The 19,935-nt window shown below is 44.6% G+C and overlaps 3 protein-coding genes across 4 annotated transcripts; 2 read left to right on the top strand and 1 right to left on the bottom strand.

Annotated features, from left to right (window-relative positions):
* The first annotated feature begins 180 nt into the window (after positions 1–180).
* ap4e1 (adaptor related protein complex 4 subunit epsilon 1) lies at positions 181–7,495 on the top strand. The gene is made up of 21 exons (XM_062462634.1): positions 181–500; positions 676–747; positions 844–967; positions 1,066–1,139; positions 1,226–1,347; positions 1,444–1,603; positions 1,778–1,944; positions 2,062–2,135; positions 2,231–2,353; positions 2,439–2,548; positions 2,632–2,771; positions 2,910–3,022; positions 3,145–3,263; positions 3,551–3,853; positions 4,161–4,272; positions 4,348–4,486; positions 4,817–5,060; positions 5,150–5,677; positions 5,760–5,950; positions 6,372–6,532; positions 6,668–7,495. Exons 1-21 carry the CDS (start codon positions 360–362, stop codon positions 6,826–6,828), a joined length of 3,378 nt encoding a protein of 1,125 aa, XP_062318618.1. The 5' UTR covers positions 181–359; the 3' UTR covers positions 6,829–7,495.
* A 671-nt stretch (positions 7,496–8,166) lies between these two features.
* LOC134021585 (aromatase) lies at positions 8,167–12,918 on the bottom strand. 2 transcript variants are annotated; one of them, XM_062462587.1, is made up of 10 exons: positions 12,803–12,918; positions 11,425–11,591; positions 11,113–11,263; positions 10,843–10,997; positions 10,529–10,705; positions 10,250–10,364; positions 10,040–10,154; positions 9,725–9,917; positions 9,361–9,602; positions 8,167–8,923 (listed from the first exon to the last, which is right to left on the bottom strand). In XM_062462587.1, exons 2-10 carry the CDS (start codon positions 11,555–11,557, stop codon positions 8,669–8,671), a joined length of 1,536 nt encoding a protein of 511 aa, XP_062318571.1. In that variant the 5' UTR covers positions 11,558–11,591; positions 12,803–12,918; the 3' UTR covers positions 8,167–8,668. The 2 variants fall into 2 exon arrangements, with proteins under 2 accessions (XP_062318571.1, XP_062318572.1); XM_062462588.1 differs by having other exon boundaries at positions 11,113–11,245.
* A 1,417-nt stretch (positions 12,919–14,335) lies between these two features.
* On the top strand, positions 14,336–19,449 carry LOC134020680 (histone-lysine N-methyltransferase PRDM9-like). Its single transcript, XM_062460844.1, has 11 exons — positions 14,336–14,414; positions 14,812–14,879; positions 15,007–15,124; positions 15,379–15,501; positions 15,797–15,876; positions 16,462–16,540; positions 16,632–16,823; positions 17,013–17,284; positions 17,516–17,583; positions 17,731–17,921; positions 18,400–19,449. Exons 2-11 carry the CDS (start codon positions 14,862–14,864, stop codon positions 19,323–19,325), a joined length of 2,067 nt encoding a protein of 688 aa, XP_062316828.1. The 5' UTR covers positions 14,336–14,414; positions 14,812–14,861; the 3' UTR covers positions 19,326–19,449.
* Positions 19,450–19,935: the final 486 nt, after the last annotated feature.

Here is a 19,935-nt window from a genome sequence, read left to right as displayed (position 1 = left end):
TATAGTGTTTTGTCATTACTGAAATAGATAAATAATTGAGAGATTGTGTATTTATTGATATACTAACGTGGCTGATGTTTGAGTGCTGTTATTGTAGGCTTGATCGAGAACATTGTAAACACGATTCCTGTTCGTATACATAAAGTTTTCCAGATAGAAAAGGAAGTGACGCAATAGAAAACGCCGAATCAAAACAATGGCCGACTACGTGCCTATTTATGTGAACATTAATGCTACTCTTCTCCTTAGTGATAATTGCCTGCGTTGTTTGAAACACGTTGGGTACTGTCGGCAAATCGTTCATTAAGTCTCCTTTTACGAGCAATTCCTAGGTTTTCAGGCCATATTTGAGCACCGCAATGAGTGATGTTGTTGAGAAGACACTGACAGCTCTCCCGAGTCTCCTGTCACTAGACTCTCAATCAGGGTCTGGGAAACTTTCATCCACCTCAAAATTAGGAAATCTCATCAGAGGCATCACTGAGCTGACATCTAAACATGTGAGTTACATACCAGTTGTACACATACATATTAGATGTATATGTACCTGTTTTACAACACTGGGTATTGCTAAGCTGCGGCTGTCTAGCTAGCCAGTTTAATTTATGCAACCCGCAACGTTAGCAGGCTAGCTATCTAAGCTAATGACTAAAGACTGTATTTTGTTTTCTAAAGGAAGAGGAGAAGCTTATCAGACGTGAACTGGTCGCAATCAAAGAGCAAGTTTCCTCCCCCAACACCACTATGGTAAGTTTCATTTAAAGGCTTAAACAGGGCTTTCTCTTTGTACGTTATCAGTAGCCAAATATTTTCTGATTGTAATGATGTTTTATCCTCAATCAGAGGCAGATGAAGGAGATTATGGTGAGAGCCATTTACTGTGAAATGCTTGGCTACGAAGCATCCTTCACCTACATTCATGCCATCAAGTTGGCTCAGCAAGGCAGTGTTCTTGAGAAGAGAGTGGGTATGTTCCTTTTAAAAGTGTTGCATGATACAGAGACCTTTTATCTGTACAAAATGAATCTGTGAGAGATTCTTATGAATGATATCTTGGTGTTTTAGGTTACCTCGGCGTGTCCTTGTTTCTTAATGAAAGCCACGAGTTGCTGCTTCTCCTTGTCAACACAGTTTTAAAGGTAACACTTCAACTGAGATCTCTGCCTTATATTTTATCAAGGAGAGTGTGTATGGTTAAATCTGAAAGGTAATTTGTCTTTTTCAGGATCTTCAAAGCACAAACCTTATTGAGGTGTGCATGGCTTTAACTGTTGTCAGTCAGATGTTCCCCAAAGATATGATACCTGCAATTCTGCCCCTAGTGGAGGACAAGCTCACACACCCAAAGTAGGCATTGCAACGTTGATCTTTATACGATTGTTTGCTTGAGTTAAATTAGCCCTGTTCTTGTGATTAATTGTGAACATTTGTCAATGTTTACAGGGAAATAATTCGGAGGAAGGCAGTTCTTGCACTGTACAAGTTCTACTTGATTGCGCCTAACCAGGTTCAACACATTCACAGCAAGTTCAGGAAAGCTCTGTGTGACAAGGATCCTGGAGTTATGACAGCTTCTTTACACATTTACCTACTGATGATAAAGGTACCACCCTGCCAAATAACATTGCTTAAGTGTGCAAGTGTATGTCAAGTGTTTTGGTCAGTTAGTATAATGCTGCAAAAGATGATTTCTCAATTCAGTTTTTGTTTGCTGCACAAGCACATCTTATGGCGCCATTGACTCGTCAAGGTAACATGCTGTGTTTTGAACTCACAGGAGAGCCCCGACAATTACAAAGACCTGACGGGAAGCTTTGTGACCATACTGAAACAGGTGGTGGGGGGGAAGCTCCCCATGGATTTTAACTACCACAGTGTACCAGCTCCCTGGCTGCAGATCCAGCTGCTCAAAATACTGTCTCTCCTGGGCAAAGATGACCAGAGGTACCTGAAGCGACCACTCATTCACCCCCTTTCTATGTTAACACGTTACATGTTCTAGAGTAAAGTGTCTAAATCTCTGTAAAGTGTTTTTCAGTTGAATGTTCATTTTTCTGACAGCACAAGCGAGATTATGTATGATGTACTTGACGAGTGCTTACGCAGAGCAGAGATGAACCACAATATCACTTATGGTACATCACATATTTTTTACAAAATGCATTGAACTATGACACAAATTAAATGGCTGCACACTGGTCCTTAAATTAATATTTACATTTTTCAACAGCAATATTATACGAGTGTGTGAGAGCTATTTACACAATTCATCCCAAATCTGAGCTCTTGGAGAAAGCTGTGAAATGCATTGGAAATTTTGTTCTATCTCCTAAGATAAACCTCAAATATCTGGGTAAGACCCTTTAGAATGACATTTCCAATCAATCTTCTGTTTTCATTAGACAAAGCAACTTACTGTTACATGTTTGGGATTTCAGGACTGAAGGCCCTGACATTTGTGGTGCAGCAGGATGCGAACCTGGCATTGCAGCATCAGGTGACCATCATTGAGTGTCTGGATCACTCGGACCTCATGATCAAGCGCGAGGTGAGACATGGCCCTTTACAACGCGTCGTGATCCCGCCAGTTTGTTCATGTGCTAATGTGTTAATGTCTCTGTCCCCCTTAAGACCCTGGAGTTACTCTTCAGGATAACCAACGGACAGAATGTGACAGTCATTGTGGAGAAGATGCTGGAGTTTCTCAGGTTTAGTAACGATGACTACAGCACTATCGACCTGGTGGGGAAAGTGGCAGAAGTGGCAGAAAAATATCCTTTTGTTATCGTGACAGTTTTTATTCCTGTTTAGATATTGATCATTGTAATGATTCTGGCTGTATTTGTATGTGCTGTTGGTGTTTCTGTTCATTGACTGTGGAGAGTTTGTTCCTATCAACCTCTCTATACATATGCTCCAGATAATGGGTGGTTCATTCAGACCATGAATGCCGTGTTCTCCCTAGGGGGAGACACAATGCAGGCTGATATTCCAAACAGCTTCCTCAGACTCCTCTCTGAGGGTAAGATAATGCACATACTCCAGACCTTGCACTCCCTCAACAGAGGCATGTAATGGCTTTTGAGGCCACAGCTGTTTGAAAAGCTCGTTAATGTGCCCTGATTGATTTTGTGTCCGGCGCAGGCTTCAACAGCGAGGAGGAGGACAGGCACCTGAGGCTGTTTGCGGTGGACTCGTATGTGTGCCTGCTACAGGAGGATCCAGCCAAACTGCCCCAGCGATTCCTGCAGGTCATCAGCTGGGTAAACACTTTACACTTTAAAGAAGGTTGTCATAACTCCAGGATCCTTGTCACACAGAGCTTTCCTGAACTTGCTGGGAATGTGTTGAACCTGGTTAGGCACAATGAGAATGCCAAGAACTGGATTGTCTCTCAAAAAAAGTTAAAAAACAAGATTTTAGTCTTTAGGTATTTCATTAAGTGTAAATTATATAAACGTTTTCTGATGCAATGCATGGAGGTAAAACATATTGTTTGTTTTTTTTTTCTTATGAAAAATATATGACATCTCCTATGTCTCTCTCTCAGGTCCTTGGTGAATACTCCCACCTGAGAGACAGCCTGGAGGCCACGACGGTCACCCGTCTCCTGGCCAGGCTTCTGGATCTAAACCACACCAGCAACGAGACCAAGAGCTGGGTCCTGACAGCCATGATGAAGCTGTGTGAGGGCCCTGCCTGCGCCGCCCTGGTCCAGCAGGTGTGCGACAGGTACACCGGCTCTCTGGACACCGTGCTGAGGCAGAAGGCCCAGGAGCTCCAGCAACTCAGCCAGGACGCGGAGCTGAGGAGCAGGGTAATGACGCGTCGCTGCACCCTGGAGCCCCTGGAGGTGAGAGACACAACAGCACAGTCTGTGAGGGGACAGCACACCTGCTCTACAGCAGTGGTTCCCAACCCTGGTCTCTCAGGGAACACCTGTCCTGCATGTTTTAGATGTTTTCCTGCTCCAACACACCTGATTTAAATGAACGGTCATAAGCAGGCTTCTGCAGATCTGGATAACGAGCCATTCATTTGAATCAGCAGTTTTGGAGCAGGGAAACATCTAAAAGCATGCAGGACAGGTGTTCCCTGAGGACCAGGGTTGGGAACCACTGCTCTATAGGACGCCTGCTAACGTGATGCGTCCTGCTCAGGTGGACTCCTCCCTGTCATTTCTGGACGGCTTTGTCTCTGAGGCCCTCGCTGCTGGAGCTGCTCCGTACAAACCTCCCCACCAGAGACAAGAGGAGCTGTCCCAGGAGAAAGGTAAGACCCCCCACACACACTTCCTCTCCTCTCTACCTGTCACCACGATCGTCCTGATGTTCTTCTCCCTCTCAGCCCTGAGCCTGGAGCCCTACGGCCTGTCCCTGCCCGTCAGTCTGTCCTCCTGTTGCATCACCGACAGACAGTCTCCCACTCTCCTGTCCGTGAGCTCAGGTGTCTCAGGCAACAGCACCGATCCCTCACAGAGAGCAGCGTACGTTCAATATTCAGACATTTTTTGTCTGGTAGTGAATTGTGTATTACTGGATGATTTAGAGCAGTGGTCTCGAACCCTGGTCTTCAGTTCCCACTGCCCTGTATATTCGATATCCAACACACCTGATTCAAATCATCATTATCAGGCTTCTGCAGAGCTTGGTAACAACCCATTCATTTGAATCATCAGGTGTGTTCGATCTTGGAAACATTTAAAACATACTCAACAGTGCTCCCAAAGGACCAGGGTTGAAGACCCCTGATTTTAGAGATTCAGTATGGAACCAAGACTGGCATTCCAGTGTTTTGTTTTTCTTCTTTTTCCCAGCCCCACCACCCTGAAGCTGGACGGTGTAAAGAGAGTGTGGGGCAAGCAGGGCTATCTGGCCCAGAAGGAGGTGGTGGAGGAAGCGGCCCAGGTGGAAGGTCCCAGCCCTCTCCTCTCCTCCAGCCACCATGGGAGCGCTGACAGCTCCCAGACACAGACCCCCACCCCTGAGCCCGACCTCCAGAGGCAGCAGCTCGCCTCGGCTCTCTTCGTTGGCCTGGGGGCACAAAACGCTGTGTGTCTGGTACAGTCATCTCAAATATGATTGGATGTTTACTCCAAGTAAAGACGGTTGAATTGTGGGTTTTTCATCATCGGTTTTGGCCCAAACAGATGGGGAAGACGGAAGCAGCGCCTCAACGGTTCAGGAGGAAGCCCAGAGGACAAGGATCCTCGTCAGGGTCCGTTGAGAGCTCCTCTTTCTCCTCTCACAGCCTGCTGGGAAACAACCTCCTGGACTCAACCAACATCCCCTCAGATGGGGTAGTTTCCACATACAAGACCGAACGCACACAAGACCTGACCGCCACAAATGGCACCTGCGATCCAGAGGAGACGCCCCCCCCAGGTGAGACTGCAGCCCACGTCCTGCCCCTCATCAGCGGCCTGGAGACTGTGGAGCCAGCCACGCACACAGACCCAGAGAGACCCAGGAACCCCTGCCTGAGCTCTCACCTGCCGGCCGAGCTCTCCGGGATGGCCCACTCCGACATCACCCCCCTGTGCTCGAACCAAAGCCTGGTGCTCTCAGCCTGTACCGTCTCCACAGAGGACACCTTACTGCTCGTCCTCTTCATCTCCAACTCCTCGGACTCGGCCGTCCAACACCTGCTCCTGCAGCTCACGTGTAGAGAACTGGAGGTAGAGCTACAGTCGGACAGTAGACTGCTTTAATAGAAATTGAGCCTGTTTCTACATGATGTTGTTGTACTTTCCCCCCCAGGTCTCCTGCCTGTCAGATGGCGCCCCAGGAGAGCTGGCGGGTCACGGTGTTGCAGTGTACAAGTACTCCCTGGTGATGAAGACACCCTCTCCTCAGGTAGAGCTGGCTGGTGTGGTGTCCTACGAGATGCCTCTTGGAGAACTACAGGCAGTACAGTTCTCACACCGACTCTGCCTGACTGACTTTATCAGGTACACTACTGTCAGAATCAGAATGGGAATGACTATAAACTATCTAGCTGTACACTATCTGCCGGTACACCTTGTGTCTAGGCGGTGGTGTATCTGTCAATATATTAGCTGTCCCAGTAGGAACAGATACACTATTTCTCTATACACTATATCTGTCTGCCTTGTTTGGTACAGTTTGTCTGTTTACATTTAGTCATTTAGCAGACGCTCTTATCCAGAGCGACTTACAGTAAGTACAGGGACATTCCCCCCGAGGCAAGTAGGGTGAAGTGCCTTGCCCAAGGACACAACGTCATTTTTGCATGGCGGGGAATCTAACTGACAACCTTCAGATTACTAGCCCGATTCCCTAACCGCTCAGCCACCTGACTCTGTTTACAAATTGTGTGCCGTCGTCAGTTTATTCTCTTCACTCCCGCAGGCCCCTGGCTGTGTCCACAGAGGAGTATGGGAGAATGTGGTTGTCCTACACTCACGACACGAAACAGAACTTGAAACTCGTCCAAGACGACCAGAACCCTCTCACAGCCACGCTCAACGCCCTAAAGGAGAAACTCCAGCTTCAGGTGGTGGACGTCATAGGTGAGCAGGCTGTTCTCATTCTGTTCACACGCTTCATGTAAGTTCACAGCGCCAGAGAGCCTAAAGGCGTCTATGTAGAAGCCGTCGCTCCAAGTGGACTGATGATGATGTTGACCTTTTCCTCTTGTGTCTCAGGGTTGGAGGGGATTGTGGCTTGTCGTCTGCTTCAGGGTCAGCCTTGTCTGATGCACTGCCGTGTCCATGACAACTCGCTGGCTGTGTGGCTGCGCTCTCCTGTCCTCGAGCTGCCAGACTGTCTGCTGTATCACTATCAGAAGGCCCTGCAGGAGCGCTGAACACACACACACACACACACACACACACACATAGCCCACCCTCTACCATTAACACATAAAGGGGAAGATAACGTATACAGACTGGCCACGTCAAAGCAGAAACAACAGAAGCCAATCCAGTATAAAGCAAAGAATGTTTACTATTTTATATATGTTTCCAATGCAGTAGCAACATAAACATGGAAGTAGACATTTACAGAGGTGATGTTTGTGCTGGTTAACTAATGCATGGGAAGCATGTACCGGAAGCGTCAGTCCGATATTGACACTAATCAAATTTAATTTGTAACTGTCATTGGAATTAATTACTGGGACTATGAACAGTATATGATAGAACTAAAACGGTAGTAGGACAGTTGTAATGCAACCGTTTGACTTGTTTTTGGTTTGATGTGCCTTTCAGCCGCTTTTTAAGAGGGTAAGGTATTAGTCTTCCACCTCTCAGTGAAACATGTATGGAGAACTCCAGAATATTTCTTTTTAGATGCATCCTTCCAGCTTGTGTTGAATCATAAACTGTTATGTCTTAAAGTATTATATTTAATCTGGATCCTCCTGTCTCCAAAGCGTCACACACTACTCACTGGTTGGTTATCACTCCAAGGTCAGATGGACCTGACCAGGTGTTTATAAAACCATCTGACATGGTCTGTATACTAATGGATTTGAGCGTATTCTAAAAGGCTCGGGGTGGGTTTGTTTAGAAAGTGTGTCCTGGCTCTTGTTGAAAATACGTATTTGCAGTTGTTGTCCTGTATGTTATGTTCTGCAGAGACCCTGTTATGTAACCTTTGATAATCTATGCATTCAAGGAACAAAAGTGTATTCTGAAAGTCTTCAAATATATTTTTTTATAACAATGCAATACATATTTATTGGATAGATTCATACAGATAAATGTTTTGTATTTTGATTTAGTTGTACAGCATACATGATCAATCAAGACTGACTTTTAGGTCCTCCAACTAGATAAATAATACAGTATGTAATCCAGAGAAGGACCATCATTCTCACTTTTGAATTTGTGTTATGAGGGAATATGTTTTGCGTTTGTATTGCTTGAGTGCTGAAAGGCAACAGGACTGAAATGATAACGCTAGATGACCAAATGCCTTATGTTCTAATGCCAGTGTGGCATGTTCATTTGTGCCTGTGGTACTGGATAGAGCAGGGTTCTTCAGAGTGCCTGTCATTAGTTCTGCTTACTTCTAATAAATCACGTTTAATGCAACACTTATTGATTTTTGAGTTATCTGACTATGCTATTACTTTGCAGTAGATGTATTTTTTATGTAGAAAGTGTAAGTATGTTTACAGACTAAAGTAAAAGAAATGGACCACAACCAAATGTACTTTTATGTTAGTCTTCTAATATAGAACATGAGATACTTGAAAATTACCATGCAAAAAAACTATTTGTAGCTCTTATGACTTATAACAGATAAGCTACAAAATGATAGAATAATTTATGACAAATATTGAAGAAAGGAGAATACATTTGGTAAAAAGGATAATCCTAGCGCAGGCCAAAACTATGTATGTAAATATAACACACAAATGGTTGAATAATCAAAGTATCTAAGCTATTTAGTGATTGCAACATATAAAATCATGTAATCAAAACAAAATATTAAGCAACAAAATTATGTACTGACTGAGTGTGTGTAGTCTAATCCACTCAACATTCTTTCAACTAACTCAATCTAGTTTCAATAAACCAGAAAAATTAATATTATTAGATAAACAACATGGTCAGTTTGGAGACACTTTAATCAAGTAACCTAGTTTGGGTGAGTAACAGCGGACTTGTTTAATGAAGAGTCTGGTGTCTAAACGGCTCTCAGCTGGCTTTGCTCCGTGGAGGCTGAGTGTCCCTGGGGATGAATCGCATGGCCAGGCTGTGTTCATCCTCCACCGGCTGCTGTGACAGGTTGTTGGTCTGGCGGATGCTGCTCAGGGTGCAGCCTTGACGAGGACACACGGTGTAGCGGCTCAGTAAGGTGACCAGGATGGCCTTCATCATCACCATGGCCATGTGCTTGCCCACGCACGAGCGGGGGCCGCAGCCGAAGGGCTGAAAGAAACGGCTCGGGACCTGTCAGACAGAGCAGGCAGGGGAGGAGAAGTTAAAGCCCAATTTATACTTAGGTCGCAGACACTTTTGAAAAGGTCGCCGACAGAAATGACGTCTCGGTCGACACTTTTAACCGTCGCTTAGAAGTGTCGCCTACCAGGAGATATTTCTACTGGCGCGGATGTCGTCACATAATGAAAAATGAAAAATTAAAATGGTCAGTTTCTCCGATTGATCACCTAGGCTACAAAGCGTTAACAATGTAACCTTAGCTATGAATGTAACGGTAAAATGATTCTGTTTACGTCACGCGAACCTTGAGCACAGGCGACTGTTTGCCGAAGTATAAATGCAGCTGCCTGAGCGACACTTTTTTTTTTTTCGTCGGCGACCATTTCAAAAGTGTCCGCGACCTAAGTATAAATTAACGCGTGTAAAAATACGGCCCTTCTACTTACGTTTTTTTCAAAGTTTTCTAAACTGAACTCATTTGGTTTTGGGAAGAATTCTGTTTTGTGCATCAGGCCGATGTTGAGGATGATGTTGGTTCCCTTGGCAACCTTAATGCCGTCGATGTAGTCATCCTCCAGAGCTTTTCTCATTGTGAAGTCAACCACAGGATGGAACCTCATTGACTCATTAATGAAGCTCTCGAGCAATGTCAGTTTCTGTAAATCAACATTTTTCACATCCTCATTACCTGTAAAAAAAAGAGAGCAAAACATGTTTTTTTTTGCACAACGTGGTTATTATTGTGATTATCACGACCATAATGTGTGAGAAAAGTTCCGCCTGTTCCTTGTTTTTCACGAGTAATCTCACCTGTCGCCTCAGAGTGTGAGCGCTGATCGCCCATGAGAGAGGTCATCTCTTCTACTATCTTCAGCTCCACCTCTGGGTTCTGCTTGAGAAGCATGAGCATGAAGAACAGGCTTATGGACAGAGTGTCTGGGGCTGCAATCACCATCTCCAACACACACTGCCGGACGTTGTCTGCTGAAAGCTCCCCGTGATTCTGAGTTACACACAGAAACCATTTGACTGTCGGAAACTGATATTCTGCACACACACACAGACACACACTGAGATCGTGAACCAAGTGCTCCTAAAAAGTCTTTAACAAATCGGTTTGCAGACCTGGGCAAAGATGAGTTCAGATGCAAAGTCACGATCATCATCCAGCTTTTCAGACTCCTTGATGATCTTTCTTTTCTTCTCAATAAGGCTTTCCATAGCCTCCTGAAGCTCCTTACTGAGACATACATGTTGACAACAAGTTGATAAAACGCTAAGTCATCTGTGTATCTGTATTGCGTTGTATTTTAGATCAACTGGACATGGTCTCACGCTGCTTTTTCATGCTTGTTGTACAAACATCCTAGTTTGAAGAATATGTCAGGTTGAATCAAAACAGTTTGCCAGGTGTCAAAGTAGTTCTGGATCTTCATTAGTAACTCCTTCTCTGAATAACAAGGACAGAAAGCCAAACTATCAAAAATGGATATTCAACTTAATGAGGAACACTATTGGTGACAGTGAAGAATGACTGTGGGAAGCATCAGAATCAGCATCAGAATCAGCATCAGAATCAGAATCAGAATCAGCATCAGAATCCACATCACAGACCATTGAGAGGTACTCTGAGGAAGAGGCTGTTAGAGATGTCCACCACGATGCACCTCAGCAGGTTGAGGGCGTCAACGTGTCCCGAGGCGTCGGTCATATCCTGCAGACACTCCAGCTGCCTCTCTGTGGCACTAACACAGACACCCACTGTCCTCTGCAAACCTGGTCCTGTGAGAGCTACAGTAACATGGCCGCACATGCACACTTCACAGTCAGATCTGTGTGGGTGGGCAGATCCAACAAAGGTTTTCCATTCATGATTTTGTCATACTTCATCATTTGTTTCAAGTGCTTAATCCTTTATTTCTGTATACCTTTAGTAAAATACACCCTCACTTGTTTCCAGAGTGGAACATCGCTGTTGAAGATGATGCCCCTCCCATCCATTCCAATACACTGAAGGCCTTGTTTGCTGCCAAATCTGGCAGTGTAGTGGGCACTCTTTAGAACATGATATACTGCTGAGGACCTGAAAATACATATAACTGTGATGCAGTCGCCACTTATATTGGAACCAAATAAGGGAATGTTCTTAACCTATTTGAATATTTTAACTAGTTGTTACTATAGTAACAATAACTTGCTTGCTAAGAATGAGTGTTTCCTCCCCGTTTATCCAAACCCGGACAATGCTTCCATATCTGTGGTTGTAGTAGTTGCAGGCTGTGCCGATGCCAGTCCAGATGAACCTGCAGTAGGAGAGAATAGGGCCCAGCCCTATGCAATAGGAAGGACCTACAGTAGCAGTGACAGGTAGAAACAGGGGCAGACAAGTCAGTCAGGCACTCAGTGTCCGTTTTTTGCTCCAAGCAAATGTATGATGCGAGTCAACAAATTAGGTGGGTAATATCAGAAAGAAAAAAGGGCAATTATTACATCAACTTTTGACCCGTTACCTGGTATAGGTGACTTGGTGGGTGTGCAGGTCAAGGTGGTGGTCAGGAGGAGACAGAGAAGTAGTAACAGGAAGACTACAGGGTTGGTGTTCATCACCGTGGTTACCAGAGAGAGAGGGTCTGAGGGCAGCATCTCTGGTGTGGTGGCCGTCCTGGAGCGAGGAAGTCTATGAAAGGAGCCATTATCACCTGACATGTAAAAGGTTGCGTTCATCCTGCCATAGCTCACAGACACATCAGGATGATCCATTTGTCAACAACAACAACAAAAAATAAAATGGAAAACCTCAAACTCTGGACAACCTTGTTTTTCATATTTTCATTTTAATTTATTTTTTACACCTTTTGTCCTTCAAAAACAGACACCATATGGATAACATACGCTAAATACACTTTAAGATTTTGAAGTTAACCTATTGCCTTAAATGTTGCTGCAAGGCCATGATTAAAAACTGTTTTCCAAGTTGGATAACAAGATAATGAAACATCTTGTCATAATGTCACAGAGTTTATTCTGAGTTGAAGTTCTATTGATCATGTTTGCATTACTGCTGCTTAGCTAGACAGCAGGTGTATAATGTAAATAGATGGTGCATACGTTAACATGTGCTAAAAACTAACACAGTCTGAGCTGAATACACTGTTTGCATTGTGAATGCTGTGAATTCACTGTTGCTGTTTCTTTGAGAAAGATCAACAGCAGAACATTTAACTGCAGATCCGAAGGTTGTTCAAACCCTTCCCCTGTATGTTGCTTTGGATAAAATTTTCAGCTAAATTAATTTGTTGTTTTAACCCTTGTGCTGCCTTCGGGTCACATGACCCAAAGGTTCATAACGAACCATCGTTGTGTTTACCCAATACAAAAACAAATAAAAATCATTTTCTTTTAACCTTCGCAATGTGGAGGGTCTGAGACAGCCCGACGGTTAAAAGAAAATGCTTCACTTTGTTTTTGTATGCGGTAAAGTTGTCACAATACGACGGTGGGTAACAATGACTGATGGGTCAGAATGACCCGAAGAGAACACAAGGGTTAATTAATGCAAGATAGAGTACATGAGCTGTTTTCAGGACAGAAGTCAATTCAATCACTTTAGCACAGTGCTCCTGTTTCTCCATGTTTGGAGCATGTCCAGTAACACAGATGTAAATGTCTGATGATTAATCATTACTTTGGTCATATTGCTCATTACATTTTGCATCTTGTTTTGGAATCAATCATTTAAGCTGGATGTCTATTTAAATCATCATGTTTGCATCCCTGCCTAAGCTACTTTGCAATCGTCTGTGTATAAGGAATGCAGATTCAAAACAGATACTTTTAAGATACTGAACAATATATTTTGTAAATGATAAACGAGGAGACAGTACATACGTTTCTTGGCTGCTCCGATGATGAGGTGGTTCTGGTGTGACAGTTACGTCGTCTCTGAGAAAGGTTCCTTTCCTGCTTTTAAAGATTTACTGGGATGCTTGTATTCAATAATTCAGTGATTCAGGCTTTTGTAAATCCCTGGTTAAGCTTTCAATTTACTTGTTGCTTGGATACACAGCCATTGTGGGTTTTCAAGGGCTATTAAATGCTAGGACTTCTTACAAAAGACTAAAAAGGCAAGACAGTGTAGCACTGGGGTCCAACTGTCTGACAAAAAATTGAACAAAAGACACTTTTTGAGTGCAGACCTTAGATCTCTCATGCACAACAGTCTAATTCATCAAATGAAGAGCCTTTACAGCAGAAAACTAATTAGCCAGGTCAGGTCAACCTGACCCAGCGTTATGTGAAAGGGGTTTTACCCATCAAACTTCTAACAAATGGGGAACTATCATGTCCATAGAACCGTAGAACAGCGAACACAATGGGCTGCAATTACGTTATGCTATCTGCATTTGAGGATCTTGTAAAAAACACATGAAAAACATGCTGCAGTTATGTGGTCTGTGAGGTGTCTTACTGCAATGAAAGTTCCTTCGATCTCAGAATCTTTTATGTGCTGGTGACACTAGGGACCTCCTGCCCAGCGTTGTTTTAGAAGTTTCCCTGTGCCAACACACCTGATTCAAATGAATGGGTCTTTATCTAAGCCTGATAATGAGCATTCATCTGAATCAGGTGTGTTGGAGCAGGGAAACATCTAAAACATGCAGGGCAGGAGGTCCCTGAGGACCAGGGTTGAAGACCACTCTAGTCTATATAAGGAAATGTCTCTTATTCTTACTAGAAAACTAAAAAAGCTTCCTTTGCACTCTGCTTTCACTTTAAGTGCCAAGAAAAGGGAAAAAAAGCTCTCTTGTGGATTAAAAGAATGATTTACTTGTTCCCATAATGTTCATCAGGCCATTACTATGCAACATGCACTTGCTTAAAATTTTCACCAAAAACTCAGTATGACTTACATTTACATAGTCATTTAGCAGACGCTCTTATCCAGAGTGACTTACAGTAAGTACAGAGACATTCCCTCCGAGGCAAGTAGGGTGAAGTGCCTTGCCCAAGGACACAACATCATTTGCATGGCCGGGAATCGAACCGGCAACCTTCTGATTACTAGCCCGACTCCCTAACCGCTCAGCCATGATCAGACTGCATTGTGCACTGTGCTCGGTCAGTGTGACATTTCCTCTCCAAAAGTCTGAATGTCTGCAAACATGCTGCCACTTCTGGATCAAGTACAGCATACATGAGACACATCTTCATGAGATCTTTTCCAGAAGACACAAGATATGCAAGACAAGATGTTTATCAAGGTCCCTTTGTATAGGTATCTATATAACCTTTCCCTACTCATGCTGTGCGGCTTTTCACTCTTCATCATGGACCTGTGACAGGCAGCCCTCATGTGATCTCCAGTCAGTGTTCTCTCAAGTCTCAAGCACGCGCTGAAACTTCCCGCCGCTGGAGTTTCGCGCCAGTAGGTGGTCTCGCGGTCCAGTGGTAGTTTACTTCAGACTGATTTCATCCCAGGACTGGAAGACGTTATTAGAAGGTAGCTAGCTACATTTAGTTTATTTCATCAAGTTTAGTCTCACGTAAAGTACTTACCGTTAGTAATATGTTATTTAAATGATATAAATTCGTCTGTTGATAAGTGAACGTCGCATTGTAAGGTTAGATAAAGTTAACCAGCCGACGCTGCTAATATGCTAGCTGCTGAAACTGTCACTATACTGCTGTACGTTGGCTGCAGAGTTGTTAGCTAATTATTTAGCTAATATGGCTAGTCTATTCACGATACATGAATTAACTGTGGCTAGTGCCGTGCCGGTCGTGACACAGATGTTGGCTAGTTAGACGGTATAATTTATGACTAGATATAACAGAAGGGAAGTGGTTGCGAGCTAGCTAGCAGTAGCTAAATGACGCCGACGTTTTCTTGTAACTAGATAAACTCCAGCGGCAGAACAGACGACCAACGTCAAATATTTCATCCAAGATGAGTTCTTCAGAGGAGGTGAGGATAGCATTAGCTAGCTGGCCATGGATGCTAACAATCATCTTAGTTAAAGAGGGAATTTGGTAGGAAGCCCGAATTTCAAGTATGGTTGTAGTTTGTGTCTGAACTAGAGGTGACCTGACAGGACGAGTATGCAGACTTGAAGACTCACTTCTCCATGATAGAGTGGTCCAGGTTGGAGGAATGGGAGAAAGTACGCTTCAAGAATATAAAAAGAAACCATCTGGCTATGCTGGCTATAGGTACGTACCTTCTCAGTGTATAACATGGTTACTTATCAACAGTAGGGTTTTCCTGGATCAAAATTACGTTAAGGTGGTAACTGCTGCGCGCATGCGAAATATCGTGCACCCCCGCACCTCTCTAAGGTGTATCTCAAGGAAACGCAGGGTTGTAATGCTGTGGACAAAGTAATGGGTAACAGTAATTTACCACACATGAAAAATTCACCTACAACACAGCTTGTATTGTTTGTATCCCCCACGTGGTTGTGCAGGTCTGACCTCCACAGCTCCAGCTTTCATGCGTCGTGGCAGGGCCAAGGTCCTGGCCCCCCTCCCTGAACCCAGTGACTCTGAGGAAGAGGAGTGGACCCCTCGCATGGGGAGACCCCCACCAGGTAAGGATACTGCTAGTACTGTTGTATCACTGTAGTTATACTAATCCTACACCACTGCAGTACTGCTGTAAGTATTGTGTTACACCAATAGAGTGTGTCCACATTCAGAATAGTTAACTGTTGTAGCTCTTATAGTACTGTAGTAGTATTGTAGTAATACTAATCCTACACTACTGAAGTGCAAATACATTCCCATTATCACCCCCTCAGAATGCTTCTGAAGGAATCATACAGTAACTGTTTGGCTGTGATGTCATAGAGGAATGCTTCAATGTTCTGTTGTGCGTGTTCCAAGCCCCACGGACCTCCAGACCCCCTCCTAGGAGACCAGCTGCACCCCGGAGAGCTGCTCGCACACACACACCTGCACCACAGGTGAGATACACACACCTGCACCACAGGTGAGATATACACACACCTGCACCACAGGTGAGATATACACACACCTGCACCACAGGTGAGATATACACACACCTGCACCACAGGTGAGATATACACACACCTGCACCACAGGTGAGATACACACACCTGCACCACAGGTGAGATATACACACACCTGCACCACAGGTGAGATATACACACACCTGCACCACAGGTGAGATATACACACCTGCACCACAGGTGAGATATACACACACCTGCATCACAGGTGAGATATACACACACCTGCATCACAGGTGAGATATACACACACCTGCATCACAGGTGATATGTACACACACTTCTGCACCACAGGTGATATACACACACCTGCACCACAGGTGAGATACACCTGCACCACAGGTGAGATACACACACACCGGCACCACAGGTGAGATACACGCACACCTGCACCACAGGTGAGATACACACACACCTGCACCACAGGTGAGATATACACAATATTGCTACAAATAATCTGAAAGTTGAATCCAGATGAGGAGCTCTCTGTCTTTCTCTCTCTCCATCACTCACCCCCAGCCCCCCAGTGGGGAGGTGGTGGGACCCAGCAAGGGGACCCGACCCCCCCTAGAAGAGAAATGTGATCTGCCAACTTCAGGTGATAGACGCTGGCTGTGTGTATGTCTTTATGATTTCTGTGTTTGCGTGTCAGGAGGAGCGGGGCTGAGGATAATGTGTGTGTGTACCAGGCTTGTCTAAGGCAGAGTGTGTGAGGAGGAGCAGGGCTGAGGATAATGTGTGTGTGTACCTGTCTAAGGCAGAGTGTGTGATGAGGAGCGGGGCAGCAGAGAAAATCCAGTTCTCCAGAGGCAGGAGCCTGAGAGAGAGACCCAGGGTCAACTACACTGAGCAGGAGGAGCCCAAAGATGACCACTACTTCTGTAAGATACACACTATCTCTGTAAGATAGACACTACCTCTGTAAGATAGACACTACCTCTGTAAGATAGACACCCTCTCTTTCTCCCTCCCTCTTTATCTCTCTCCCTCTCTCTTTCCCTTTCTTTCTCTCCCCTTCTCCCTCCCTCTACCTCTATTGTATTTGTAAACATACTGCCTCTCTTCTCCAGACTGTGAGGAGTGCAATTCGTTCTTCATCGAGGAGTGTGATCTCCACGGCGCCCCCCTGTTCGTCCCCGATACCCCTGCAGCCCTGGGGCTGACGGACCGGGCCAGACTCACCCTGCCGCCCGGCCTGGAGGTCAGGAGGTCAAACATCCCCAGGGCCGGGCTGGGGGTGTTCAACTGTGGGGGGGTGGTCGCCAAGGGAACCCACTACGGCCCCTACGAGGGAGAAGTGAAGGAGGAGGAAGAGGCCATCGAGAGTGGATACTCCTGGGTGGTGAGGAGGAGGGGGGGAGGAATGGTGTGTTTTGAATTTGTAAGGAATACGATTACATTTGAACATTTTAATATGAAGTTAAGCAACCAAGATCAGAAATAATTGTTTTTACTGAAAAAGCTTTTCATACATCCCTTGTGTGAAGCAGAAAGTTCCCCAAATGTACTAGTGTATGTTTTAAAACCATGGATCTATGGGTTTTAAGTGAGCACAGTGTGTGTGCATTTCCAGATTTACAAGAGCAGACACTGTGACGAGTACATCGACGCCAAGACAGAGACTCACTCAAACTGGATGAGGTGACGACAAAACACACTGAATCAGTTTGACTGATCTCACTCTCCTAACTCCTTCAACTTCTCTTCATTTAAACCTTTCATGTTCTGATCCCCCACTACCTACTCATCTCCCTCCCTCGTCCTCCCATCCCCTCGTCCTCCCCCAAGGTATGTGAACTGTGCCCGTAATGTGGAGGAACAGAACCTGGTGGCGTTTCAGCACCGAGGAGCCATCCTGTACCGCTGCTGCCGGCCGCTGGCCCTGGGGGAAGAGCTGTTGGTCTGGTACGGAGACGAGTACGCCAGAGACCTGTGCATCTCCTTTGACTACCTCTGGGACAACAAGAGCTCCACCAGAGGTACCTCCTCTTAGTTTCCTCCTTTTATCCTCTCTCCTCTCCTGACATATCTCCTCTCTTCTTATGTCTTCTCTGTCTTTTCTCCTCTTACGTCTCCTCTCTCCCCTTTCCCCTCCGCTTCTCTCCCTTATTTCTCTCCTCCCTTCTCTTCTCCATTTCCCTCTCTCTATAGGAAGATTGGAGGGACTTGTAACATTGAGACACACAAATCACTGACAGGAGATATTCTTAACCTACAATATTGACCTTAACTGCATTCGTATAGTAGAGGACTGATATACAAGACCATTGATTTTGAGTGAAGTTAATTTAATGCCAATAGTACGTGTCTCTTTCATTACTACCTCTAACAACCATTAAACCCACAGACCAGGATTGCAACCTGTTAATCCCTTCCCTTACAAAAGGTTGTCATTTGAAAACTATACTGTTTGTATTTAATTGTATTACATTTATTTTTTTGCTCTCACTCTTCCAGGACCAAGGATAGAGTCGTCCCAGACTCAGGTGTTCTCCTGCTCCCAGTGTCCTCTGTCCTTCACCGCCCAGATCTACCTCCACAAGCACATCAAGAGGTGCCACCATGACCTGTACGTCTCTCTGCTGAGGAGTGGAGAAATCAGACCAGAGACTCTGTCCTCCTCTCAACCACGCCCCAACACCACTTCCTCCCTCCCCCCGGTCCCCACCCAGGGAAGCATGGACACGGAAAAGGCCAGACATCACCACTGTGACCAGTGTGGGAAGAGCTTCAGTCTGTCAAGAAACTTAAAGAGACACCAGCGTGTTCACTCAGGAGAGAGGCCGTACCACTGTGACCAGTGTGGGAAGAGCTTCAGTCTGTCAGGAAACTTAAAGAGACACCAGCGTGTTCACTCAGGAGAGAGGCCGTACCACTGTGACCAGTGTGGGAAGAGCTTCAGTCTGTCAGGACACTTAAAGACACACCAGCGTGTTCACTCAGGAGAGAAGCCGTACCACTGTGACCAGTGTGGGAAGAACTTCAGTCTGTCAGGAGACTTAAAGACACACCAGCGTGTTCACTCAGGAGAGAAGCCGTACCACTGTGACCAGTGTGGGAAGAACTTCAGTCTGTCAGGACACTTAAAGACACACCAGCGTGTTCACTCAGGAGAGAAGCCGTACCACTGTGACCAGTGTGGGAAGAGCTTCAGTCGGTCAGGACATTTAAAGACACACCAGCGTGTTCACTCAGGAGAGAAGCCGTACCACTGTGACCAGTGTGGGAAGAGCTTCAGTCAGTCAGGAGACTTAAAGAAACACCAGCGTGTTCACTCAGGAGAGAAGCCGTACCACTGTGACCAGTGTGGGAAGAGCTTCAGTCAGTCAGAAACCTTAAAGAGACACTTTTGTTCTGGGAAGACTAGAGATCCTGAACTCTAGATCTCACTTAATAATTAAACATATATGAACATAGGAAATGTATGTATTTGTATTCATTATTTTAACTATAATAGTACATAAGATATTAGATTTAAACTGAAAATGTATATTGTATATAAATGTAAACATAAAATGCAGGCTATATAAGATTGTTTCATTGTTTATTATATAATTGTATAATAATTAATTCTGTATGACTTAATATATATTTTACTTATAAATGTAAACTTAAATAACATGTTATGTGATGTAGACAATAATATATCAAATAAATGCAAATATTGAATGCTACTAAATCTTAGATGTTAATGTCTGATTTATACTGTGAGCATAATGTTGTTATCATACCTCAAGCCTCATTTCCATATTCACTTTGTGTGTTTATGTGACTGTTACATCAGGATGGGAGAAATGATCATCATGAAAATATTCATGCTTTAATTAAAAACTGTTCATTACGTTATGAGAACATCCACTTCCCTCCACAATTAAACACAGTAATAATTATTCATGCTGTCTCTTCGCCACTTCCCAGAAATGCTGTTATGCTTTAATACTGTAATATTCTGAAGGGTCGTCGGTCAGTAATACAGTCGTGTTTGGTTTCCTC

Source organism: Osmerus eperlanus, chromosome 5, assembly GCF_963692335.1.
Source record: "Osmerus eperlanus chromosome 5, fOsmEpe2.1, whole genome shotgun sequence".
NCBI classification, from domain to species: Eukaryota; Metazoa; Chordata; class Actinopteri; order Osmeriformes; family Osmeridae; genus Osmerus; species Osmerus eperlanus.
This window is presented reverse-complemented; position numbering and strand designations above follow the sequence as displayed.